The sequence below is a fragment of the Oncorhynchus nerka genome, linkage group LG15 (assembly GCF_034236695.1).
Source record: "Oncorhynchus nerka isolate Pitt River linkage group LG15, Oner_Uvic_2.0, whole genome shotgun sequence".
Lineage (NCBI taxonomy): Eukaryota > Metazoa > Chordata > Actinopteri > Salmoniformes > Salmonidae > Oncorhynchus > Oncorhynchus nerka.
In genome coordinates this window covers 68,555,674-68,575,530 of record NC_088410.1, presented here as the reverse complement: position 1 = coordinate 68,575,530, position 19,857 = coordinate 68,555,674, and the positions used below count along the sequence as shown (strand labels likewise).

At 44.6% G+C, this 19,857-nt stretch overlaps 1 protein-coding gene across 2 annotated transcripts in view; it reads left to right on the top strand.

Moving 5' to 3' along the window:
• The window catches only part of LOC115143208 (cadherin EGF LAG seven-pass G-type receptor 2-like), an 89,443-nt gene that overhangs the window by 27,674 nt on the left and 41,912 nt on the right, over positions 1-19,857 (top strand). For both annotated transcript variants that reach the window (XM_065001839.1, XM_065001838.1), the window contains exon 2: positions 7,767-8,471. In XM_065001839.1, coding sequence (XP_064857911.1) covers positions 7,767-8,471 — 705 coding nt within the window. The remainder of the gene's footprint in view (positions 1-7,766; positions 8,472-19,857) is intronic.

Genomic DNA, 19,857 nt, shown 5'->3' with positions numbered 1-19,857 from the left:
CACTGTGCTCGAATTAGGCCGGGCACACTCCTTCCAAGAGCTTCTCTGTTGTCTCCCCCTCTAGTCCTCTCTTCTCCATCTCTCTTTCTCAGTCTCTACCTCTCCTCTTGTCCCTATCTCTCCCTCTTGTCCCTCTTCAGTTTTCTCTGGTATGTATCTCAAGCTCTCCTATTTTCTCTCTTCAGTTTTCTCTGATATGTAGTATCTCAAGCTCTCCCTCTTGTCTCTCTTCAGTTTTCTCTGGTATGTATCTCAAGCTCTCCCTCTTTTCCCTCTTTTCCCTCTTCAGTTTTCTCTGGTATGTATCTCAAGCTCTCCCTCTTGTCTCTCTTCAGTTTTCTCTGGTATGTATCTCAAGCTCTCCCTCTTGTCTCTCTTCAGTTTTCTCTGGTATGTATCTCAAGCTCTCCCTCTTGTCTCTTCAGTTTTCTCTGGTATGTATCTCAAGCTCTCCCTCTTTTCTCTGGTATGTATCTCAAGCTCTCCCTCTTCTCTCTTCAGTTTTCTCTGGTATGTATCTCAAGCTCTCCCTCTTTTCTCTGTTATGTATCTCAAGCTCTCCCTCTTGTCTCTCTTCAGTTTTCTCTGGTATGTATCTCAAGCTCTCCCTCTTGTATCTCTTCAGTTTTCTCTGGTATGTATCTCAAGCTCTCCCTCTTGTCTCTCTTCAGTTTTCTCTGGTATGTATCTCAAGCTCTCCCTCTTGTCTCTCTTCAGTTTTCTCTGGTATGTATCTCAAGCTCTCCCTCTGGTCTCTCTTCAGTTTTCTCTGGTATGTATCTCAAGCTCTCCCTCTGGTCTCTCTTCAGTTTTCTCTGGTATGTATCTCAAGCTCTCCCTCTTGTCTCTCTTCAGTTTTCTCTGGTATGTATCTCAAGCTCTCCCTCTGGTCTCTCTTCAGTTTTCTCTGGTATGTATCTCAAGCTCTCCCTCTGGTCTCTCTTCAGTTTTCTCTGGTATGTATCTCAAGCTCTCCCTCTTGTCTCTCTTCAGTTTTCTCTGGTATGTATCTCAAGCTCTCCCTCTTTTCCCTCTGGTCTCTCTTCAGTTTTCTCTGGTATGTATCTCAAGCTCTCCCTCTCTCTGCTTCTGCCCCTTACTGTAACTCAATTTCACCCAGGAAACTTCAACTGTCAACATTTGTAGCTACGTTGAGCGTCACCTCAATCAAATTCTACAAATCATTTCAATTCTTTGCACATTTTCAATATACTTTTTGGGAATTGTCATGCGAGACAGGCTTGTTTGGTGACTGCCTACTGGCTGCCTAACAGGCTGGCACCCAGGCTAGGTTCAACTGACCCAAACTGTAATTTTATCACGGTGTTGGCTATAGATGGTGGAAGTCATCCAATCCTTTCTAGCCTTTTCATTGTGTTGAGGTGACATTTCTTTAGTAATGCACCAAAGGGAGCTGAATCTGTGCCATTAAACATTTACCGGATGGTTGGAAACAGGATTCTATTAATATTTTAGACAATGAAAGTTGTCTATCTGCCTCCCAAAGGCCACAGCCTGAGAACTTTCTCTGCTGTATGTGTAAGCCCCCCCCACACACACACACTGTAAGTTTGCAGTAGCAAGCACGTCAACAGTAGAAAATAATGACTAGAGATTTAGATTTGGGACTGGATGTTTTCTGCAGAGCAGTCTCTTTTTATACATGACATATTCCAACAGAAGTTAAAACAGATGTACAGTGCACTCCAAAAGTATTGGGACGGTGAACAATTTTAGTTTTTGACTCTGTTCTCCAGCACTCTGTTGTACCCAATAGAAATGAATGTTAAATAATGTATTGTGTCATTTTGGAGTCACCTTTATTGAGAATAAGAATAGAATATGTTTCTAAACACAATACATGAATGTGGATGCTATCATGATTACAGATAATCCTGAATTAATTATAAATTATGATGAGTGAGTAAATTGGACACACAAATATCATACCCCCAAGACATGCTAACCTCTCAAAATTACAATAACAGTGGAGGTTAAGCATTTTTGGGTGTGTATGGCCTACATCTCCCATAAAGTGGAGAGGTCCTCTATTGTCCCACCCTCAGACTATCAGATTTAGAGCTTCTCCCAGGGTTGATATAGGTCAGGGTGTGTGGTAACAATCACATAAAGTCATGTGTATGTTATGTATAATAGTTTGGGATCCGAACTGAATAGGGACAGTATTAGAAAAGGATTTCACACTCTGACATAATCAAATTATAAATGGGATCTAGATTTACAGCAACATTATCTGAATAGCTTGATCCCTGAAGAGTTTACTATACTGTATTTAGAGTCTGGCGGGCTGTGTTGCCGATGACGCTTTGTCTTAATCTTGTCATAAATATATATACACACACACACACACACACACACACACTGTGGTGGCCTGGCGCTCATACAGGCTCAGTGTGTGTTTAATCTCTCCCTGGCGCCACTTCTCTGCTGAGAGCATTCCTGGCACACAGAGGCCATGGGGGGGTCAGCCATAGGGCTGGCAGGGCTGTCACACTCCAGAGCTGGCACCTTGTCCCTTCACCATCCCTTCTGTCCCCCCCCACCCCCTTTTCCCAGCAACAAGCCCCATTCCTAAAGCAGAGCTTCCTTCTCTACAGAGGCACCCCTTTTTGAAAGACGGTCTGGTTTCTATTAAAGAGCAGATTCTCCTCGCATACTGTTTCCAAGTTTCTTTGTCTGTCATGGACCTCTGCCCAAGCCTTCATCCAAGAATGCCACATGGCAGAGAACATAATTAAGGGAATGTCTGCTCTGCTGATACGTAGCCTAAACTTTAAGCTTCTCAATTCCATGTGTTTTGTTTTCCTATTTTCTGGCTCTTGCTCCATTTGGGGATCAGGGGCTACATGACTGCCTGTGATGATGGGCAAAGAAAAAAGGAATCCTATAAAATGCCAGGCTTGAAAATAAGTGATACGCTATTATCTTGCTTTATATTATCGTGGTGAATTCTGAAGGAGTATTTATAGGCAACTAGGCATAGTTGAAGTCGAAAGTTTACATACACTTAGGTTGGAGTCATTTAAAACTCGTTTTTCAACCACTCCACAAATTTCTTAACACCAAATTATAGTTTGGGCAAGTATTTTCAATCATCTACTTTGTGCATGACACAAGTCATTTTTCCAACCGTTTTTTTTACAGACAGATTATTTCACTTATAATTCACTATCACAATTCCAGTGGGTCAGACGTTTACATACACTAAGTTGACTGTGCCTTGGAAAATTCCAGAAAATTATGTCATGGCATTAGAAGCTTCTGATAGGCTAATTTACATAATTTTAGTCAATTGGAGGTGTACCTGTGGATGTTTTTCAAGGCCTACCTTAAAACTCAGTGCCTCTTTGCTTGACATCATGGGGAAATCAGCCAAGACCCCCAAAAATTGTACACCTCCACAAGTCTGGTTCATCATTGGGAGCAATTTCCAAATGCCTGAAAGTACCACATTCATCTGTACAAACAGTAGTACGCAAGTATAAACACCATGGGACCACGCAGCCGCCATACCGCTCAGGAAGGAGACGCATTCGGTCTCCTAGAGATGAACGTACTTTGGTGCGAAAAGTGAAAATCAATCCCAGAACAACAGCAAAGGGCCTTGTGAAGATGCTGGAGGAAACAGGTACAAAAGTATCTATATCCACAGTAAAACGAGTCCTATATCGACATAACCTGAAAGGCCGCTCAGCAAGGAAGAAGCCACTGCTCCAAAACCTCCATAAAAAAAGCCAGACTATGGTTTGCAATTGCACATGGGGACAAAGATCGTACTTTTTGGAAAAATGTCCTCTGGTCTGACGACACAAAAATAGAACTGTTTGGCCGTAATGACCATCGTTATGTTTAGAGGAAAAATGGGGAGGCTTGCAAGCCGAAGAACACCATCCCAACCGTGAATCACGGGGGTGGCAGCATCATATTGTTGGGGTTCTTTGCTGCAGGAGGGACTGGTGCACTTCACAAAATAGATAGCATCATGAGGCAGGAAAATGATATGTATATTGAAGCAACATCTCAAGACATCAGTCAGGAAGATAAAGCTTGGTCGCAAATGGGTCTTCCAAATGGACAATGACCCCAAGCATACTTCCAAAGTTGTGGCAAGATGGCCTAAGGAAGTCCAGGTATTGGAGTGGCCATCACAAAGCCCTGACCTCAATCCTATAGAACATTTGTGGGCAGAACTGAAGAAGCGTGTGCGAGCAAGGAGGCTGACTCAGTTACACCAGCTTTGTCAGGAGGAATGGGCCAAAATTCACCCAACTTATTGTGGGAAGCTTGTGGAAGGCTACCCAAAACATTTGACCCAAGTTAAGCAATGTAAAGGCAATGCTACCAAATACTAATTGAGTGCATGTAAACTTCTGACCCACTGGGAATGTGATGAGAGAAATAAAAACTGAAATATATCATTCTCTCTACTGTTTTTCTGACATATCACATTCTTAAAATAAAGTGGTGATCCTAACTGACCTAAGACAGGGAATTTTTACTAGGATTAAATGTCAGGAAGCGTTTAAATGTATTTGGCTGAGGTGTATGTAAACGTCCAACTTCAACTGTATATACTTAAATAGGCCAATTATGTGACATAATTAAAATATTACATTATTTTTCAATTATGCAACTTATCAAAGCTGCTGAAGGTCTTCTGACTAACATGTAACATATGATTCAGCATGCAAATGTCAACAACGATTAAAAAGTGAAAGCAAGATGTGAATTGCCACGTTTAAGGATGAGTTTGCTGAATTGTGATGAGCTCAGTGCTGTCATGATAAAGATGGCACTTGTGCCACTCGTCACTACGTTGACTTGAAGGATAGGATGTGGTATAAGCTTTCTTAGACAACTTTTTTACTGTGCAGTTACGATTTCATGATTGATACAAGGCGTGCCAATGTACACAGCTAAGCCTGTGTGGGAAAGGCACCGAGACACTACTTTCATCTCCCTAGATTAAATGTTAAATTGAATCTCGCTTTGCCCCTCTTTCCCAAAGCATCTGACTGTTTTCCATTTTTAATGTCCCTCTGACACGTTCTCCTCACCAATTTGTTTCTGTGTGAATACCTTTCTGTGTGCACAGACAACACAGATATGTGTGTCTGAGAGAGAAGTGCCCCTTCCCAGTCCTCCCTCCAGCTCTGTTCACTCTGCTCAGGGCCTGAAGTGTTCCAGTGCGGGAGTGGCAGCCGAAGGATTAAAGTAGTGTCAAGACATGCTGCTCAGTCTTCCTTTCTCTCTGCTTCTCTACTCTCTTCCCACTTTCTCTCTCATTTTGGCGCTGGGTGTTTAAACATGCCCTGTGCCAGCCTGGGATCCGGCAGCTTCCACAGTGTTTTTGCCTGTTTGTGTGGTTGGTTGGGTTCTCTCCTCCACCAAAGCTCAGCTGAGGGGTTCTGTTCTGTTCTCTGGCCCACATCCAGAGCCCCCAGACAAAGAGACTATTGATTACAGTGGAAAGGGAAGAGGAGGAAGAGGCTGCGGCTTGTTTTCACGACAGGTTTGATTTGATTAGGCGTGTTTTATGTTTGTCCTTCAGGCAACAGACTAGCAAACACTGCTACAAATAAACCCTCTCTCTCTCTCTGGTGACCTTAAACACACAACGCTGTAGATAAAATGTATAACAGAGTCAAGAATAGGATTGGTTTCAGATCTTTTTTGAACAATTTTATCTATTGATTTTCACAAATATCCAGACAGACGGAGACAGGAGATTGGATGATACTGTAACAGAGAACATCAATAACACCAGTAATATGTTGTATAAATGTATTGTATACCTACAAATCCTTACAAATGCCTCAACCACAGAGTCTATTTGAGTTAGTGAGAAGAGATGGTTGGATGATGTTGGAGAGGGCCGTGATTGTCTAACTTATGATTCCTGAACTGGGATCATGTTGACTTGTCAGGAGCAGAGGCATGTATTCACAGATGCCAAGGAAGCCAGGTTTCCCTAAAAAATGGACCAAGAGAAAAACATTTCTTTCATCTCTCTGTGTTTCATAAATGTCCTTCAATTCGCAAGAGACTGAATGTATCTCACCGGAGAAAGCATCCGAGCGAATGAAACAGCCCCGCTTTTGTCTGTGTGTGTAGCCCATCTATCTCATCTCTGGTCACAAAAAGTATGACATTGTTGCTGCCCGTAGCATTGAATGCAAGGGAAGCCAGCGATCATTTGTCTTCACTTGATAATTTTAAAAATAAAATAATAGCCAATCAACGTTGAGCTAAACTGAGTAAGCTCAGCTGTGAAGGGTCCTGGCGTGCCAAAAAAAAGGGAAGCCCATTTTGGATTTGGCTTCACACCAATTACATCAGAAGCCAAATGTTATTGACAGAACTTGAATTGTTGCATCTCGTGTCGTTGTCCTCCGATGGCTAGCTATCTAAAATTGTCCCTTTCCTAAGTTAGCCATGGATGGACATAGGGATTTGTACTTGTGATGTCAAGGCATATGAACTAACAGGTTATAGAACAAACAATGCAATTATCATAACACAGGTTGTAATATGCCTTTCTTTCCGTGGCTTTTTCCCGGTGATTGTATCCACGTACCGCTACTATCAGGGAGTTCTGAACAACAGAATACATGATGTATTTCTGCTCTTTGAATACATTTGCAACCTGAAGGCATCTATTTTTAATGGAGACCTAGGTTATAGCTGCCTGTGATATGGTTCAGGTTCAGCCCATGTCTTTTTTCAATGCTAGCACTGATGTTGTGTAAGTTCTCTTGATGAGAGGATCCTTTAAAATTGGAATGACTTCCTATTGATGGGTCTTTTCTGCTTGTTAGCGACATGGTTTACTTGTTACTCCACTTTTTGTTTCTTGTTATTTCTGATGATGAGCCTGTCCGGGTTTTTTTTTCATTATTTCACTCACTGTGCAGTCCTCAAGATGATATTTTCTTTAAGATGTTTTCCTCTGTGTTGTCAATGTGGTTTACAGTAACTGGAATGAGTTCTGCAAATCAGCTTACTAAAGGAATCACTCAATAGGGTTTGACGTATATAAGGTATTGGATAATTGTGGGCTGAGATGTATTTGTAATGCAAGGCCGTGGGAAGGAATTGATAGGATGGCGTTTCAAACAACAGTAGTAAAGGCTAGAGAAGGATGAGCTGTCCTTGTATGTGAAGGGGAAAGGACATTTGAGATGTGTATAGCTCATTATACAGACAACTGAATAGCCTTATTTTATTAACCCTTTGGATGCAGGGAGATGGATATCTGTGTTGTGAATACATGCAAAACTGAGTTTAAAAATGGTTTATTATTATACATTTTGGGGATGGAAAAATGCTTTCAGTATAAACCAGGTGTATTAGCTCTTCTATGTACCTTCCATTTAAAAAATATATAATATAATAATATAACAATCACCAAAATAAAAGCTAAACAGTTCGGGAGAATTGAAAAATTGGGACCCTCGTTGATTTTGTCAAAATGTTTGAGCATAAGAACATTGCATTAGCCATGGCAAAATGTGTAGAATTGCAGGAAACAATCTTGAAAACTACTAAATTCTCTCTGCTGCCAAGATGGGGGGCCTCTAAAATGTCTTACCCGGATTGAACCCAGTCGCATTGATTGCAAGCCTCCTGCCACTCCCACCATCTAAGCCCCTTATATATCCAGGGAAAAACCTCTACAGTTTGTGATATAAATCCAGGTTCTGTATTGTTAATACTGTACTCCTCTCCTCTTTCTCTCCTGTCAGATGGGATCCACTCTGTGTCGGCCCAGTGTCTGCTCCAGGTCACCATCATCACAGACGAGATGCTCTCCAACAGCATCACACTGCGATTGGCCAACACTTCCCAGGAGCACTTCCTGTCCCTGCTATTGGCCCAGTTCCTGGAGGGCGTGGCCCGCGTGCTGTCAGCTGACCGCGAGGACGTGGTGGTGTTCAACATCCAGGATGACACAGACGTCAGCGCCCGCATCCTCAACGTCAGCCTGTCTGTTGCCGTGCCCTCGCACAGGGAGGACTCGCCCGGGGGAGGAGGGGGGCGCGACAGGGTGGGCAGAGGGGCATCAGGGGCCAGTGGCGGGGCAGAGTTCTTTGGGTCTGAGGAGCTTCAAGAGAGGCTGTACCTGAACCGTAGCCTGCTGGCCCATATCTCTTCCCAGCAGGTGCTGCCCTTCGATGACAACATCTGCCTGCGAGAGCCCTGTGAGAACTACATGAAGTGTGTGTCTGTGTTGAAGTTCGACAGCCTGGCACCCTTTGTGGCGTCCGACACCATCCTGTTCCGGCCCATCCACCCCATCGCCGGGCTGCGCTGCCGCTGCCCCACGGGCTTCACAGGAGACTACTGTGAGACAGAGATCGACCTGTGCTACTCCAAACCCTGCGGAGCCCACGGCCTGTGTCGCAGCAGAGAGGGAGGCTACACCTGCGAGTGCCTCAATGACTATACTGGTGAGCGACCTCTCTCTGGATTTGATGTTTCATAACAGATTAAGAAATTTCACTTCGTAGATATAAACTGTCCTTAAATACATCTAAAAGCATTGTATTTGGCTCAAAACGTTCTCTAAGACCTAAACCTCAATTAGAGTTGTACATAAATGGTGTGACCATTGAGTAAGTTGAGCAAGCTGAACTCCTAGGTATAACATTGGATGGTCAATTATCATGGTAAAGTAATATTGACAAAGTTGTTGTGAAGATGGGGTACGTTTCTTATAAAACACAAAAATCAACTGTACTAGTTGTTCAGGCCTGGTCTTGTCCCATTTTGATTACTTACATATCCCACAACACATGCCACCAGGGGTCCAAAATGAATTCACAGCAACGCAGTTTTATACAGAGCCATGATCGCATGGAACCCCCTTCCATCTCTAATTACTCAAGCAAACAGAAAAATGACCTTTTAAAAACAGATTCAACGACAACTCATGGAATGGCAGGGACTGTGAGGGGAAACACACAAGCGCAATGTAACACACACTTTTTTTAGTTACGTTGTTTGTATAATTTTTTTGTTATATTATTTTGAATTTGTGTAACGGTCTTTGTGTATCAGTGATTTTAGTACTTGCCATGTTTTTTGTGGACCCCAGGAAGAGTAGCTGTTGCTTTTGCAAAAGCTAATGTGGATTCAAATAAATAAATTAACAAACGTACATTTCACATAGAAAACCACTTGAAAAATATTGAATGTATGTACATCTCCTGTATATATAGTGAAGAGCCTCATTCCGGTCATAGACACAACAATGACAATATGCAACGACATCATTCTTGCCACGTGGTCATAAAGTTCATTTTCATATCTAATGTCCCATGGGAAATTCTATGGATGTATACATCACCGTTCATTCATGTCATCCTACCCTCAGGTCTATATATTGACCCTGACATGTTACAGCCTGGCTAAATGCCTATACAGTGATGGAACCCATTCAGATGGACAGGCAGTGTGATGACTAGTTGATTTAATAATCCCTAGACCAATTAGGTGGGACTGTGTTAAACATGCGCCAGCCGGTTAACTGTTCATACTTCCTACCCTTCCCCACTGTTGGAGAGAATGAAAAGAGAAGTCTGTATGTGAGTAAAAACCATACCATACATCTCAATCCAGCAGGGATCAATGAAAGATTATGAACGGGGATAAAGGAAGTATGTGTAGGAGGAAGTCGGGATCAACAACACGTTCTGTTTTTGTTGAGCGAACATCAGGGTCTTACAATATGAGTGCTTTGAAGACAGGCCAGGTCCATCATGGTGCACCAGAGTGTGGTATTGTCACAGATGGAACAAGATGTCTCACAGGATATAGAAATCTGAAGCAAATAGGGTGGGAGATGATGGCGCTAGATGAAACTTGGCTGACATTCTGCACCTTTTCAGTATCGATTTAAACATTCAATCTCAATACAGTTTTCTGTTCCCAAACTAGAATCTGCTATGAACAGGGTGCACTAAGAATTGTAGACTTAACCAAAGATTCCAAAAATTGCGTTGTTCCGAGTGCAAGGGCGAATTGAGTTACTGCGCACTTCACAGAGAAGGCGTTCCCTAATGAAAATATGACAAAACATGACAATAGAATCTCGCTAGGTCGTCCTTGGCTCTGCCCACCACCTTGCTTTTCTGCCCATTATGCTTCATTTGCTCCCATTGGAAAAGATGCTGACGATATATCTTGGGTTAGTTACAGGTATCTTTGGTATTGCCTTCCTGGGGCCTCTCTTGGCCTGAGGTCCTATAGAGCTTGTAGCATTACAGGGATGAGTGTGTCTGAAAGGGGGAAAACAATAGTAATTTGGCCGGTCAGCAGCAGAGTATCTCTGGGAGGAATAATGGAAGGAAGTGCTGAATTATGCATGGCTACAGATGGAGAGGGAGAAAGAGAGTGCGCCGCCTTGTCTTAATAATGCCCCCTGGTAAAAAATACCTGGAATTGAAAAGTGTAACAAAGAATACGCTGTAGAGACGGGCTGTGAGGATTGGTGCAAAGGAAGAACTTTTCAAATGTTCAATGTTTTGAAGATACTGAGGTACTCTGATGCTAAGCAATTACTATCTCAGCCTCAATCTCAAATGGGTCTTCTTTTTCCACTTAAAGCAGATTTAGGAAGGAAAGATGTGCACACTGCTCCAAATATTATGCATATCAGGAAAATATCAAAGACAATCTGGTTTCTCTCTGCTGAAGGTGAGAGAAGTAGACAAACTAAGAGTGGATGGGGAGAATGAGAAGGGAATGGAAATATGCTAATATGAGTGATTACCAGAGTTTTTGCCCTCTGCTTTATCAGATGGCTATGGAGTTGTATGAGTTAATTTGATTTCACCCAAGCCCTGCTCTCTCCCTATGTGACATATACTATGTTCTTTGAAGTTAACTGCTGTTCTAGTTGGATAAAATCATGAAATGTGGTTGGATTCTCGCTTCTTTCTAGAAAGATGGATTCAGTTTTTAAAGGGTTGATCTTACATGTACATAATTGTTGTCACTTTTACTAGACCATTGGGTTGTCTCCATTTAATAAACAGCGTATACAGTTTAAAACCATACCCTCTTGTGTGGTTCAAATCTTGGCAAGACCAGACCTTGTTTAACCTTATGCGTTTTTGTAGATCTGTGTTTCTGGTTTAGGTTAGCTAGCTAGGTAGAGGGTGTTTTTAGTTTTGTTTGTTTCAGATATTCTCTGCAGCAATACAGTGAGGGACTCGTATCCACCACCACATTTTGAAATGCAATGATCTCTATATATTATCTCTAGATATGATACCCTCAATTAACCCTGCAGTCTCCACTCCAATGTATTTCACCGATAGAATGCCCCTTTCAGGATCTGCTGCCTATGTTTTAGGATATCATATTGACTTTGGAATTCCCTCCAGGTGAATGCAGCTAATTAAATGGGCCACCGGCACTGATTACAATGGTGATCAATTATAGTGGTAGTCTCTTATGGTCTCTTCAGTGGATTAGACACTTAAGGGTATCTTCTATATAATGCTAAATCAATGTATTTATTTTTTATTTAACCTTTATTTAACTAGGCAAGTCAGTTAAGAACATTCTTATTTACAATGACGGCCAAACCCTAACCCGGATGACGCTGGGCCAATTGTGCGCCACCCTATGGGACTCCCAATCACGGCCGATTGTGATACAGCCTGGAATTGAACCAGGGTCTGTAGTGACGCCTCTAGCACTGAGATGCAGTGCCTTAGACTGCCGCGCCACTCGGGAGCCCAATGTGTTTCTGCCACTTCCATTGGACACATTCCGATTGTGTGGGAGAACATAATATGTTGTTCTAATAGTGAGTGGGTGTCACTGAGGTTCAGGTTGAGGACCACTCTTTCACATGGTCCATACTGCTGTGGGTGTGTGAGAGCTGAACTGTGGAGGATGATGGTGTGTGAGCCATGTCAACTCAGCAGAGTGATCCTCATCAATCTCACTTAGATCAGGGTCTGTACCGCGTTGAGCGGGCTAGCTCATTTCAACTTCATCTACTGGGCGTGCCTACCTGCTGGGTAATCAGAGTAGTAATATGATCGAGACATGCAGGATGCCTGTGTTAGCGTGATTCATAAATCATCAACTTTTGCCTTGCTCTAATATTTGCTCAAACAAAGCCTCTGAGAGAGCAGTCAATCTCTCCTCTCCAGATCTATCCAAGACTAGGCTGGGTTGATGGGGTTGTCCTGGATGCAATCTACAGCTCCTGTTGTTCAACATGACTGACTGTTGGATTTGACACTCTCCCACTGTGCTGAGAGCCACTGTGTATGGGTGTGGGGGGTCAACTGGCTGCTCTGTGTGTGTGTGTGTGTGTGTGTGTGTGTGTGTGTGTGTGTGTGTGTGGGGTGCTGAATTGCCTACTCCATGTGGGTGGGTAGGTAATTGCTGCGTGTGCGCTCGCGTATGTCTGTGTTCCCACTTGTGTGTGGTGTGGAACTACAGGGGCCCGTGGGCGTTGCCAGATGGCAGTATGATGGAAAGCGAGAAAAAATAACAGAGCAGAGCAGCCATCAATTTCACTCATATTGGGAAGGACTGAGCCAATGATTAAGCCTGGCTGACTCAGTCTGGTACAGGACAAATGGACTGAGAATACTCACATACAGCAACCTACTTTTAGCTCTTACCTTTAACATGCTTTATATACCATCTCCTCAGCTCCAATCTCACTACAGTATACTGCGCTGTAGCATATTTCTACACACACTCTGCCCCATATATGAAAGGAGGCCCCAGTACAACATGGTTGTTGCTGCTGCAGACTTTTACTTTGATCTAATCAAGCATTTCTTTATGTTGTGGTTAGTTCTATCAGTAGCCTATAGCACACAACTGCTGAAAGCTTTATATTTCAGTGTTTGATGTTGTATTAATCAATTTTTAAAAATCAAAGCATGTCGTAGGAATGCCTCATGGAAAGCCTTCAATATTACACCAACTGAATTTGAATTTGGCAGATCATAGGATTGTGTTTTGTGAGATATTAGATACTGTTATTCATATAACGCTCCTACAGTCTCGGTTTTGGTCCACTCACCTCTGGTCTAGCTAGCCTGTCATCTGGTCCAGGTTCATCACGTGGTAAGTGGCGTAAAGTACTACTTCAGTGTTTTGGGGTATCTGTACCATTTATATTTTTGACAACTTTTGCTTCACTACATTCCTGAAGAAAATGTCATTTTTACTCCATACATTTTCCTCTGACACCCTAAAGTACTTTTATGCTTAGCAGGACAGGAAAATTGTACAATTCATGCACGTATCAAAAGAACATCCCTGGTCCTCCCTACTGCCTCTGATCTGGCGGACTCACTAAACACAAAAGATTAGTTTGTAAAGATGTCTGCGTGTTGGAGCGTTCCCCTGGCTACTTTTGATACAAGTATATTTTAGCAATTACATTTAAGCAATTACATTTACTTTTGATACTTAATAATGTCTTTTTTTTTAAATACTTTTAGACTTTTACTCAAGTAGTATATACTGGGTGACATTCACTTTTACTTGAGTCATTTTCTATTAAGGTATCTTTACTTTTACTAAAGTATGATAATTGGGTACTTTTTCCACCACTGCACCTGGCCCATGCTACAGTGTGTTTGGTGAGGTGGGATCACAATTATGCCACTCTTTCACCTTCATTACTAGTGACTGGAATCAGTGGATGGGATATAGAAAAATGTTTGATAAGGCCTTGATTCACCCCTACCTGATTTTACATGGTAGTCACACCAGGTTAGCTGCAACTGAATAAATGAAGTGTATTCTTCCAGCAAACTGTCAGTATGATTGGTGGGTTGGTGTTGTGTTGAGTAAGCCATGTCGATAGTGCCAGGAGCGTGTAGTGTTGTTGTCCCAGCGTTGAGTTATCTTAACTCTTGTATGCCTTCACGTCCTTAGGGAGAAACTGCCCAACTGAGGACTCTCTACCACTCTATTTCACTTAGGAGAGGAGACCATGCGTTTCAGTTACCTAGCAGCACAGAAACTGCCCATCTGAGGACTCTCTACCACTCTGTTTCACTTAGGAGAGGAGACCATGCGTTTCAGTTACCTAGCAGCACAGAAACTGCCCATCTGAGGACTCTCTACCACTCTGTTTCACATAGGAGAGGAGAACATGCATTTCAGTTACCTAGCAGCCCAGAAACTGCCCATCTGAGGACTCTCTACCACTCTGTTTCACTTAGGAGAGGAGACCATGCGTTTCCGTTACCTAGCAGCACAGAAACTGCCCATCTGAGGACTCTCTACCACTCTGTTTCACTTAGGAGAGGAGACCATGCGTTTCAGTTACCTAGCAGCACAGAAACTGCCCATCTGAGGACTCTCTACAACTCTGTTTCACTTAGGAGAGGAGACCATGCGTTTCAGTTACCTAGCAGCACAGAAACTGCCCATCTGAGGACTCTCTACCACTCTGTTTCACTTAGGAGAGGAGACCATGCGTTTCAGTTACCTAGCAGCACAGAAACTGCCCATCTGAGGACTCTCTACAACTCTGTTTCACTTAGGAGAGGAGACCATGCGTTTGAGTTACCTAGCAGCACAGAAACTGCCCATCTGAGGACTCTCTACCACTCTGTTTCACTTAGGAGAGGAGACCATGCGTTTCAGTTACCTAGCAGCACAGAAACTGCCCATCTGAGGACTCTCTACAACTCTGTTTCACTTAGGAGAGGAGACCATGCGTTTCAGTTACCTAGCAGCACAGAAACTGCCCATCTGAGGACTCTCTACCACTCTGTTTCACTTAGGAGAGGAGACCATGCGTTTCAGTTACCTAGCAGCACAGAAACTGCCCATCTGAGGACTCTCTACCACTCTGTTTCACTTAGGAGAGGAGACCATGCGTTTCAGTTACCTAGCAGCACAGAAACTGCCCATCTGAGGACTCTCTACCACTCTGTTTCACTTAGGAGAGGAGACCATGCGTTTCAGTTACCTAGCAGCACAGAAACTGCCCATCTGAGGACTCTCTACCACTCTGTTTCACTTAGGAGAGGAGACCATGCGTTTCAGTTACCTAGCAGCACAGAAACGCCCGTTTCCATTTTAGATCTGTAAAGGGGTCTCAGCAGGAGGAGTTCGTTACAGCCCAACATTTAATCCCCCTGTTTCTTCACACACCATTGTTTTAAAAGACGCAGCTGAACAATTACACTAATCTAAGGATCATATGAATTAGTCATGGTAATCATTGTCTCTGTTATCACCACATTAGATTAAATAAAGATTAGTGGAGATGATGTCAGCTATGGGCTGAGACTGAAAGGTTTCTGTGTGTGCCTATTGTTCTGGTGACTCTTATCTATTGTGTGATTCATTGACTGTTGTTGTTTGATAAGCACCTCTGTCTCACCTCTGCTGAAGAGAACAATTTTTTTAATCTGAGTGCCTTGTCAACTGGGGAGATTTGATATGGTGGTTGGAGACGAGGCGTGTGTGTGGCATTACATTTACATTTACATTTAAGTCATTTAGCAGACGCTCTTATCCAGAGCGACTTACAAATTGGTGCGTTCACCTTAAGACATCCAGTGGAACAGCCACTTTACAATAGTGCATCTAAATATTTTAAGGGGAGGGGGGGTGAGAAGGATTACTTTATCCTATCCTAGGTATTCCTGAAAGAGGTGGGGTTTCAGGTGTCTCCGGAAGGTGGTGATTGACTCCGCTGTCCTGGCGTCGTGAGGGAGTTTGTTCCACCATTGGGGGGCCAGAGCAGCGAACAGTTTTGACTGGGCTGCGCAGGAACTGTACTTCCTCAGTGGTAGGGAGGCGAGCAGGCCAGAGGTGGATGAACGCAGTGCCCTTGTTTGGGTGTAGGGCCTGATCAGAGCCTGGAGGTACTGAGGTGCCGTTCCCCTCACAGCTCCGTAGGCAAGCACCATGGTCTTGTAGCGGATGCGAGCTTCAACTGGAAGCCAGTGGAGAGAGCGGAGGAGCGGGGTGACGTGAGAGAACTTGGGAAGGTTGAACACCAGACGGGCTGCGGCGTTCTGGATGAGTTGTAGGGGTTTAATGGCACAGGCAGGGAGCCCAGCCAACAGCGAGTTGCAGTAATCCAGACGGGAGATGACAAGTGCCTGGATTAGGACCTGCGCTGCTTCCTGTGTGAGGCAGGGTCGTACTCTGCGGATGTTGTAGAGCATGAACCTACAAGAACGGGCCACCGCCTTGATGTTAGTTGAGAACGACAGGGTGTTGTCCAGGATCACGCCAAGGTTCTTAGCGCTCTGGGAGGAGGACACAATGGAGTTGTCAACCGTGATGGCGAGATCATGGAATGGGCAGTCCTTCCCGGGAGGAAGAGCAGCTCCGTCTTGCCGAGGTTCAGCTTGAGGTGGTGATCCGTCATCCACACTGATATGTCTGCCAGACATGCAGAGATGCGATTCGCCACCTGGTCATCAGAAGGGGGAAAGGAGAAGATTAATTGTGTGTCGTCTGCATAGCAATGATAGGAGAGACCATGTGAGGTTATGACAGAGCCAAGTGACTTGGTGTATAGCGAGAATAGGAGAGGGCCTAGAACAGAGCCCTGGGGGACGCCAGTGGTGAGGAGACAGATTCTCGCCACGCCACCTGGTAGGAGCGACCTGTCAGGTAGGACGCAATCCAAGCGTGGGCCGCGCCGGAGATGCCCAACTCGGAGATGGTGGAGAGGAGGATCTGATGGTTCACAGTATCGAAGGCAGCCGATAGGTCTAGAAGGATGAGAGGAGAGAGAGTTAGCTTTAGCAGTGCGGAGGGCCTCCGTGATACAGAGAAGAGCAGTCTCAGTTGAATGACTAGTCTTGAAACCTGACTGATTTGGATCAAGAAGGTCATTCTGAGAGAGATAGCGGGAGAGCTGGCCAAGGACGGCACGTTCAAGAGTTTTGGAGAGAAAAGAAAGAAGGGATACTGGTCTGTAGTTGTTGACATCGGAGGGATCGAGTGTAGGTTTTTTCAGAAGGGGTGCAACTCTCGCTCTCTTGAAGACAGAAGGGACGTAGCCAGCGGTCAGGGATGAGTTGATGAGCGAGGTGAGGTAAGGAGAAGGTCTCCGGAAATGGTCTGGAGAAGAGAGGAGGGAATAGGGTCAAGCGGGCAGGTTGTTGGGCGGCCGGCCGTCACGAGACGCGAGATTTCATCTGGAGAGAGAGGGGAGAAAGAGGTCAGAGCACAGGGTAGGGCAGTGTGAGCAGAACCAGCGGTGTCGTTTGACTTAGCAAACGAGGATCGGATGTCGTCGACCTTCTTTTCAAAATGGTTGACGAAGTCATCTGCAGAGAGGGAGGAGGGGGAGGGGGAGGAGGATTCAGGAGGGAGGAGAAGGTGGCAAAGAGCTTCCTAGGGTTAGAGGCAGATGCTTGGAATTTAGAGTGGTAGAAAGTGGCTTTAGCAGCAGAGACAGAAGAGGAAAATGTAGAGAGGAGGGAGTGAAAGGATGCCAGGTCCGCAGGGAGGCGAGTTTTCCTCCATTTCCGCTCGGCTGCCCGGAGCCCTGTTCTGTGAGCTCGCAATGAGTCGTCGAGCCACGGAGCAGGAGGGGAGGACCGAGCCGGCCTGGAGGATAGGGGACATAGAGAATCAAGGGATGCAGAAAGGGAGGAGAGGAGGGTTGAGGAGGCAGAATCAGGAGATAGGTTGGAGAAGGTTTGAGCAGAGGGAAGAGATGATAGGATGGAAGAGGAGAGAGTAGCGGGGGAGAGAGAGCGAAGATTGGGACGGCGCGATACCATCCGAGTAGGGGCAGTGTGGGAAGTGTTGGATGAGAGCAAGAGGGAAAAGGATACAAGGTAGTGGTCGGAGACTTGGAGGGGAGTTGCAGTGAGGTTAGTGGAAGAACAGCATCTAGTAAAGATGAGGTCGAGCGTATTGCCTGCCTTGTGAGTAGAGGGGAAGGTGAGAGGGTGAGGTCAAAAGAGGAGAGGAGGGAAAGAAGGAGGCAGAGAGGAATGAGTCAAAGGTAGACGTGGGGAGGTTAAAGTCGCCCAGAACTGTGAGAGGTGAGCCGTCCTCAGGAAAGGAGCTTATCAAGGCATCGAGCTCATTGATGAACTCTCCGAGGGAACCTGGAGGGCGATAAATGATAAGGATGTTAAGCTTGAAAGGGCTGGTAACTGTGACAGCATGGAATTCAAAGGAGGCGATAGACAGATGGGTAAGGGGAGAAAGAGAGAATGACCACTTGGGAGAGATGAGGATCCCGGTGCCACCACCCAGCTGACCAGAAGCTCTCGGGGTGTGCGAGAACACGTGGGCGGACGAAGAGAGAGCAGTAGGAGTAGCAGTGTTATCTGTGGTGATCCATGTTTCCGTCAGTGCCAAGAAGTCGAGGGACTGGAGGGAGGCATAGGCTGAGATGAACTCTGCCTTGTTGCAGATCGGCAGTTCCAGAGGCTACCGGAGACCTGGAACTCCACGTGGGTCGTGCGCGCTGGGACCACCAGATTAGAGTGGCCGCGGCCATGCGGTGTGGAGCGTTTGTATGGTCTGATTAGTGTGTTCTGATTAGTGTTATCTGCATTAGTGTGTTGTAATTGGTTTAATAAGGTTACCCTTTCAAGTCCCTCATGAAAACATTACATGTTAATATATGGTCAAATCTGAGGAGAAATCCAACAAACCTATTTTCCTTTTGGAAATGCTTGTATTTCAAAGTGCCACATGATTTTATAGGTCAATTTTGTCAAGTTCTCCACAGTATAATGCTTTCAGAGCTTTTGAATTGCCGGTTTTATATCTATTGGATTGCCACAAAATGGTACACTTTCTCTCATTGATATTTACCATGCTTGAGTAGTTTAAAGTGTGTGGTGTGTCTCCTCCTGCCTAAAACTGGTCCCATGTTAACAACCTTAATGATTCATGTTTGCAGTAAACAGAGAGTTGGAGAGGGCAGGGGTAGTAAATGCTTCCAAAAAATTGATTTGCAAGCTCCTCACATGGCCCAGCTCACCTAGCAACCGAGAGCTGTTGTTCCAGAACCCTGCACCTGTTGTGGGAGGGCGTCCCAGAGGGATGCCTGACGGAAAAACATTGGCCCTGTTTATTCCCAGGTTACCGTATAGACAACAGAACAGGCTCAGGTGACTGCAGGGTGGAGACCGGATGCTCACTATAATGTCTCTTACTGTCTTCTGTACAGTTTCTGGATAGGTACTTACATGGGGTATAGCCAGTACAGTTAATGTGTGTAGCTGAGCTGGTAGGTATTTTGAAGTAAACAGAATGCTACTTTTTCTCCTTTCTGAGTGTTAGAAGATTTTTCTACCATAAAAAAATGTAATTTTTGACCTGCGTATGATTGTAACTGTATAAAGAAGAATACATCACATATAACTTTGAAGCCTCCTCAGTGAAAATGAGGCCACTGTAGAGCCCAAGCTGACTTTAGAGGAAGTTGAAGACTATCCCAGTGGCCCGTTTCCTACAGTAGCCCAGCGTTGGCTGCAGCAATGCTTGACCACATCAAGCCCTGACTAATGTCCCCTCTTCCCCTGATTTGTTTAAAGAGACAGAAGTAACTTTTTGCCTGAGGCGAGTCACTGATTAATTTCCTCACGACTCGTGCAGTTAGTTTTTTCCCACTCATGCAGTTAGCGTGTTTTCTACTAGCGGTAGCCAAGTGTCCCCAAGCGCCATCAACAAGGAAACAACAAATTGTCATAGTTCACCAGGGTAAAGTGACTGTTCTTCTGCCTGTGTAGCACACCACGGTACAATACTGTCATGGCAATGCATCATAGGATAACATCCACATCGTATCAAAGCTTAATCCATAATGACCACAATGACCTTGCAGTTGGGTGAATGAATGAA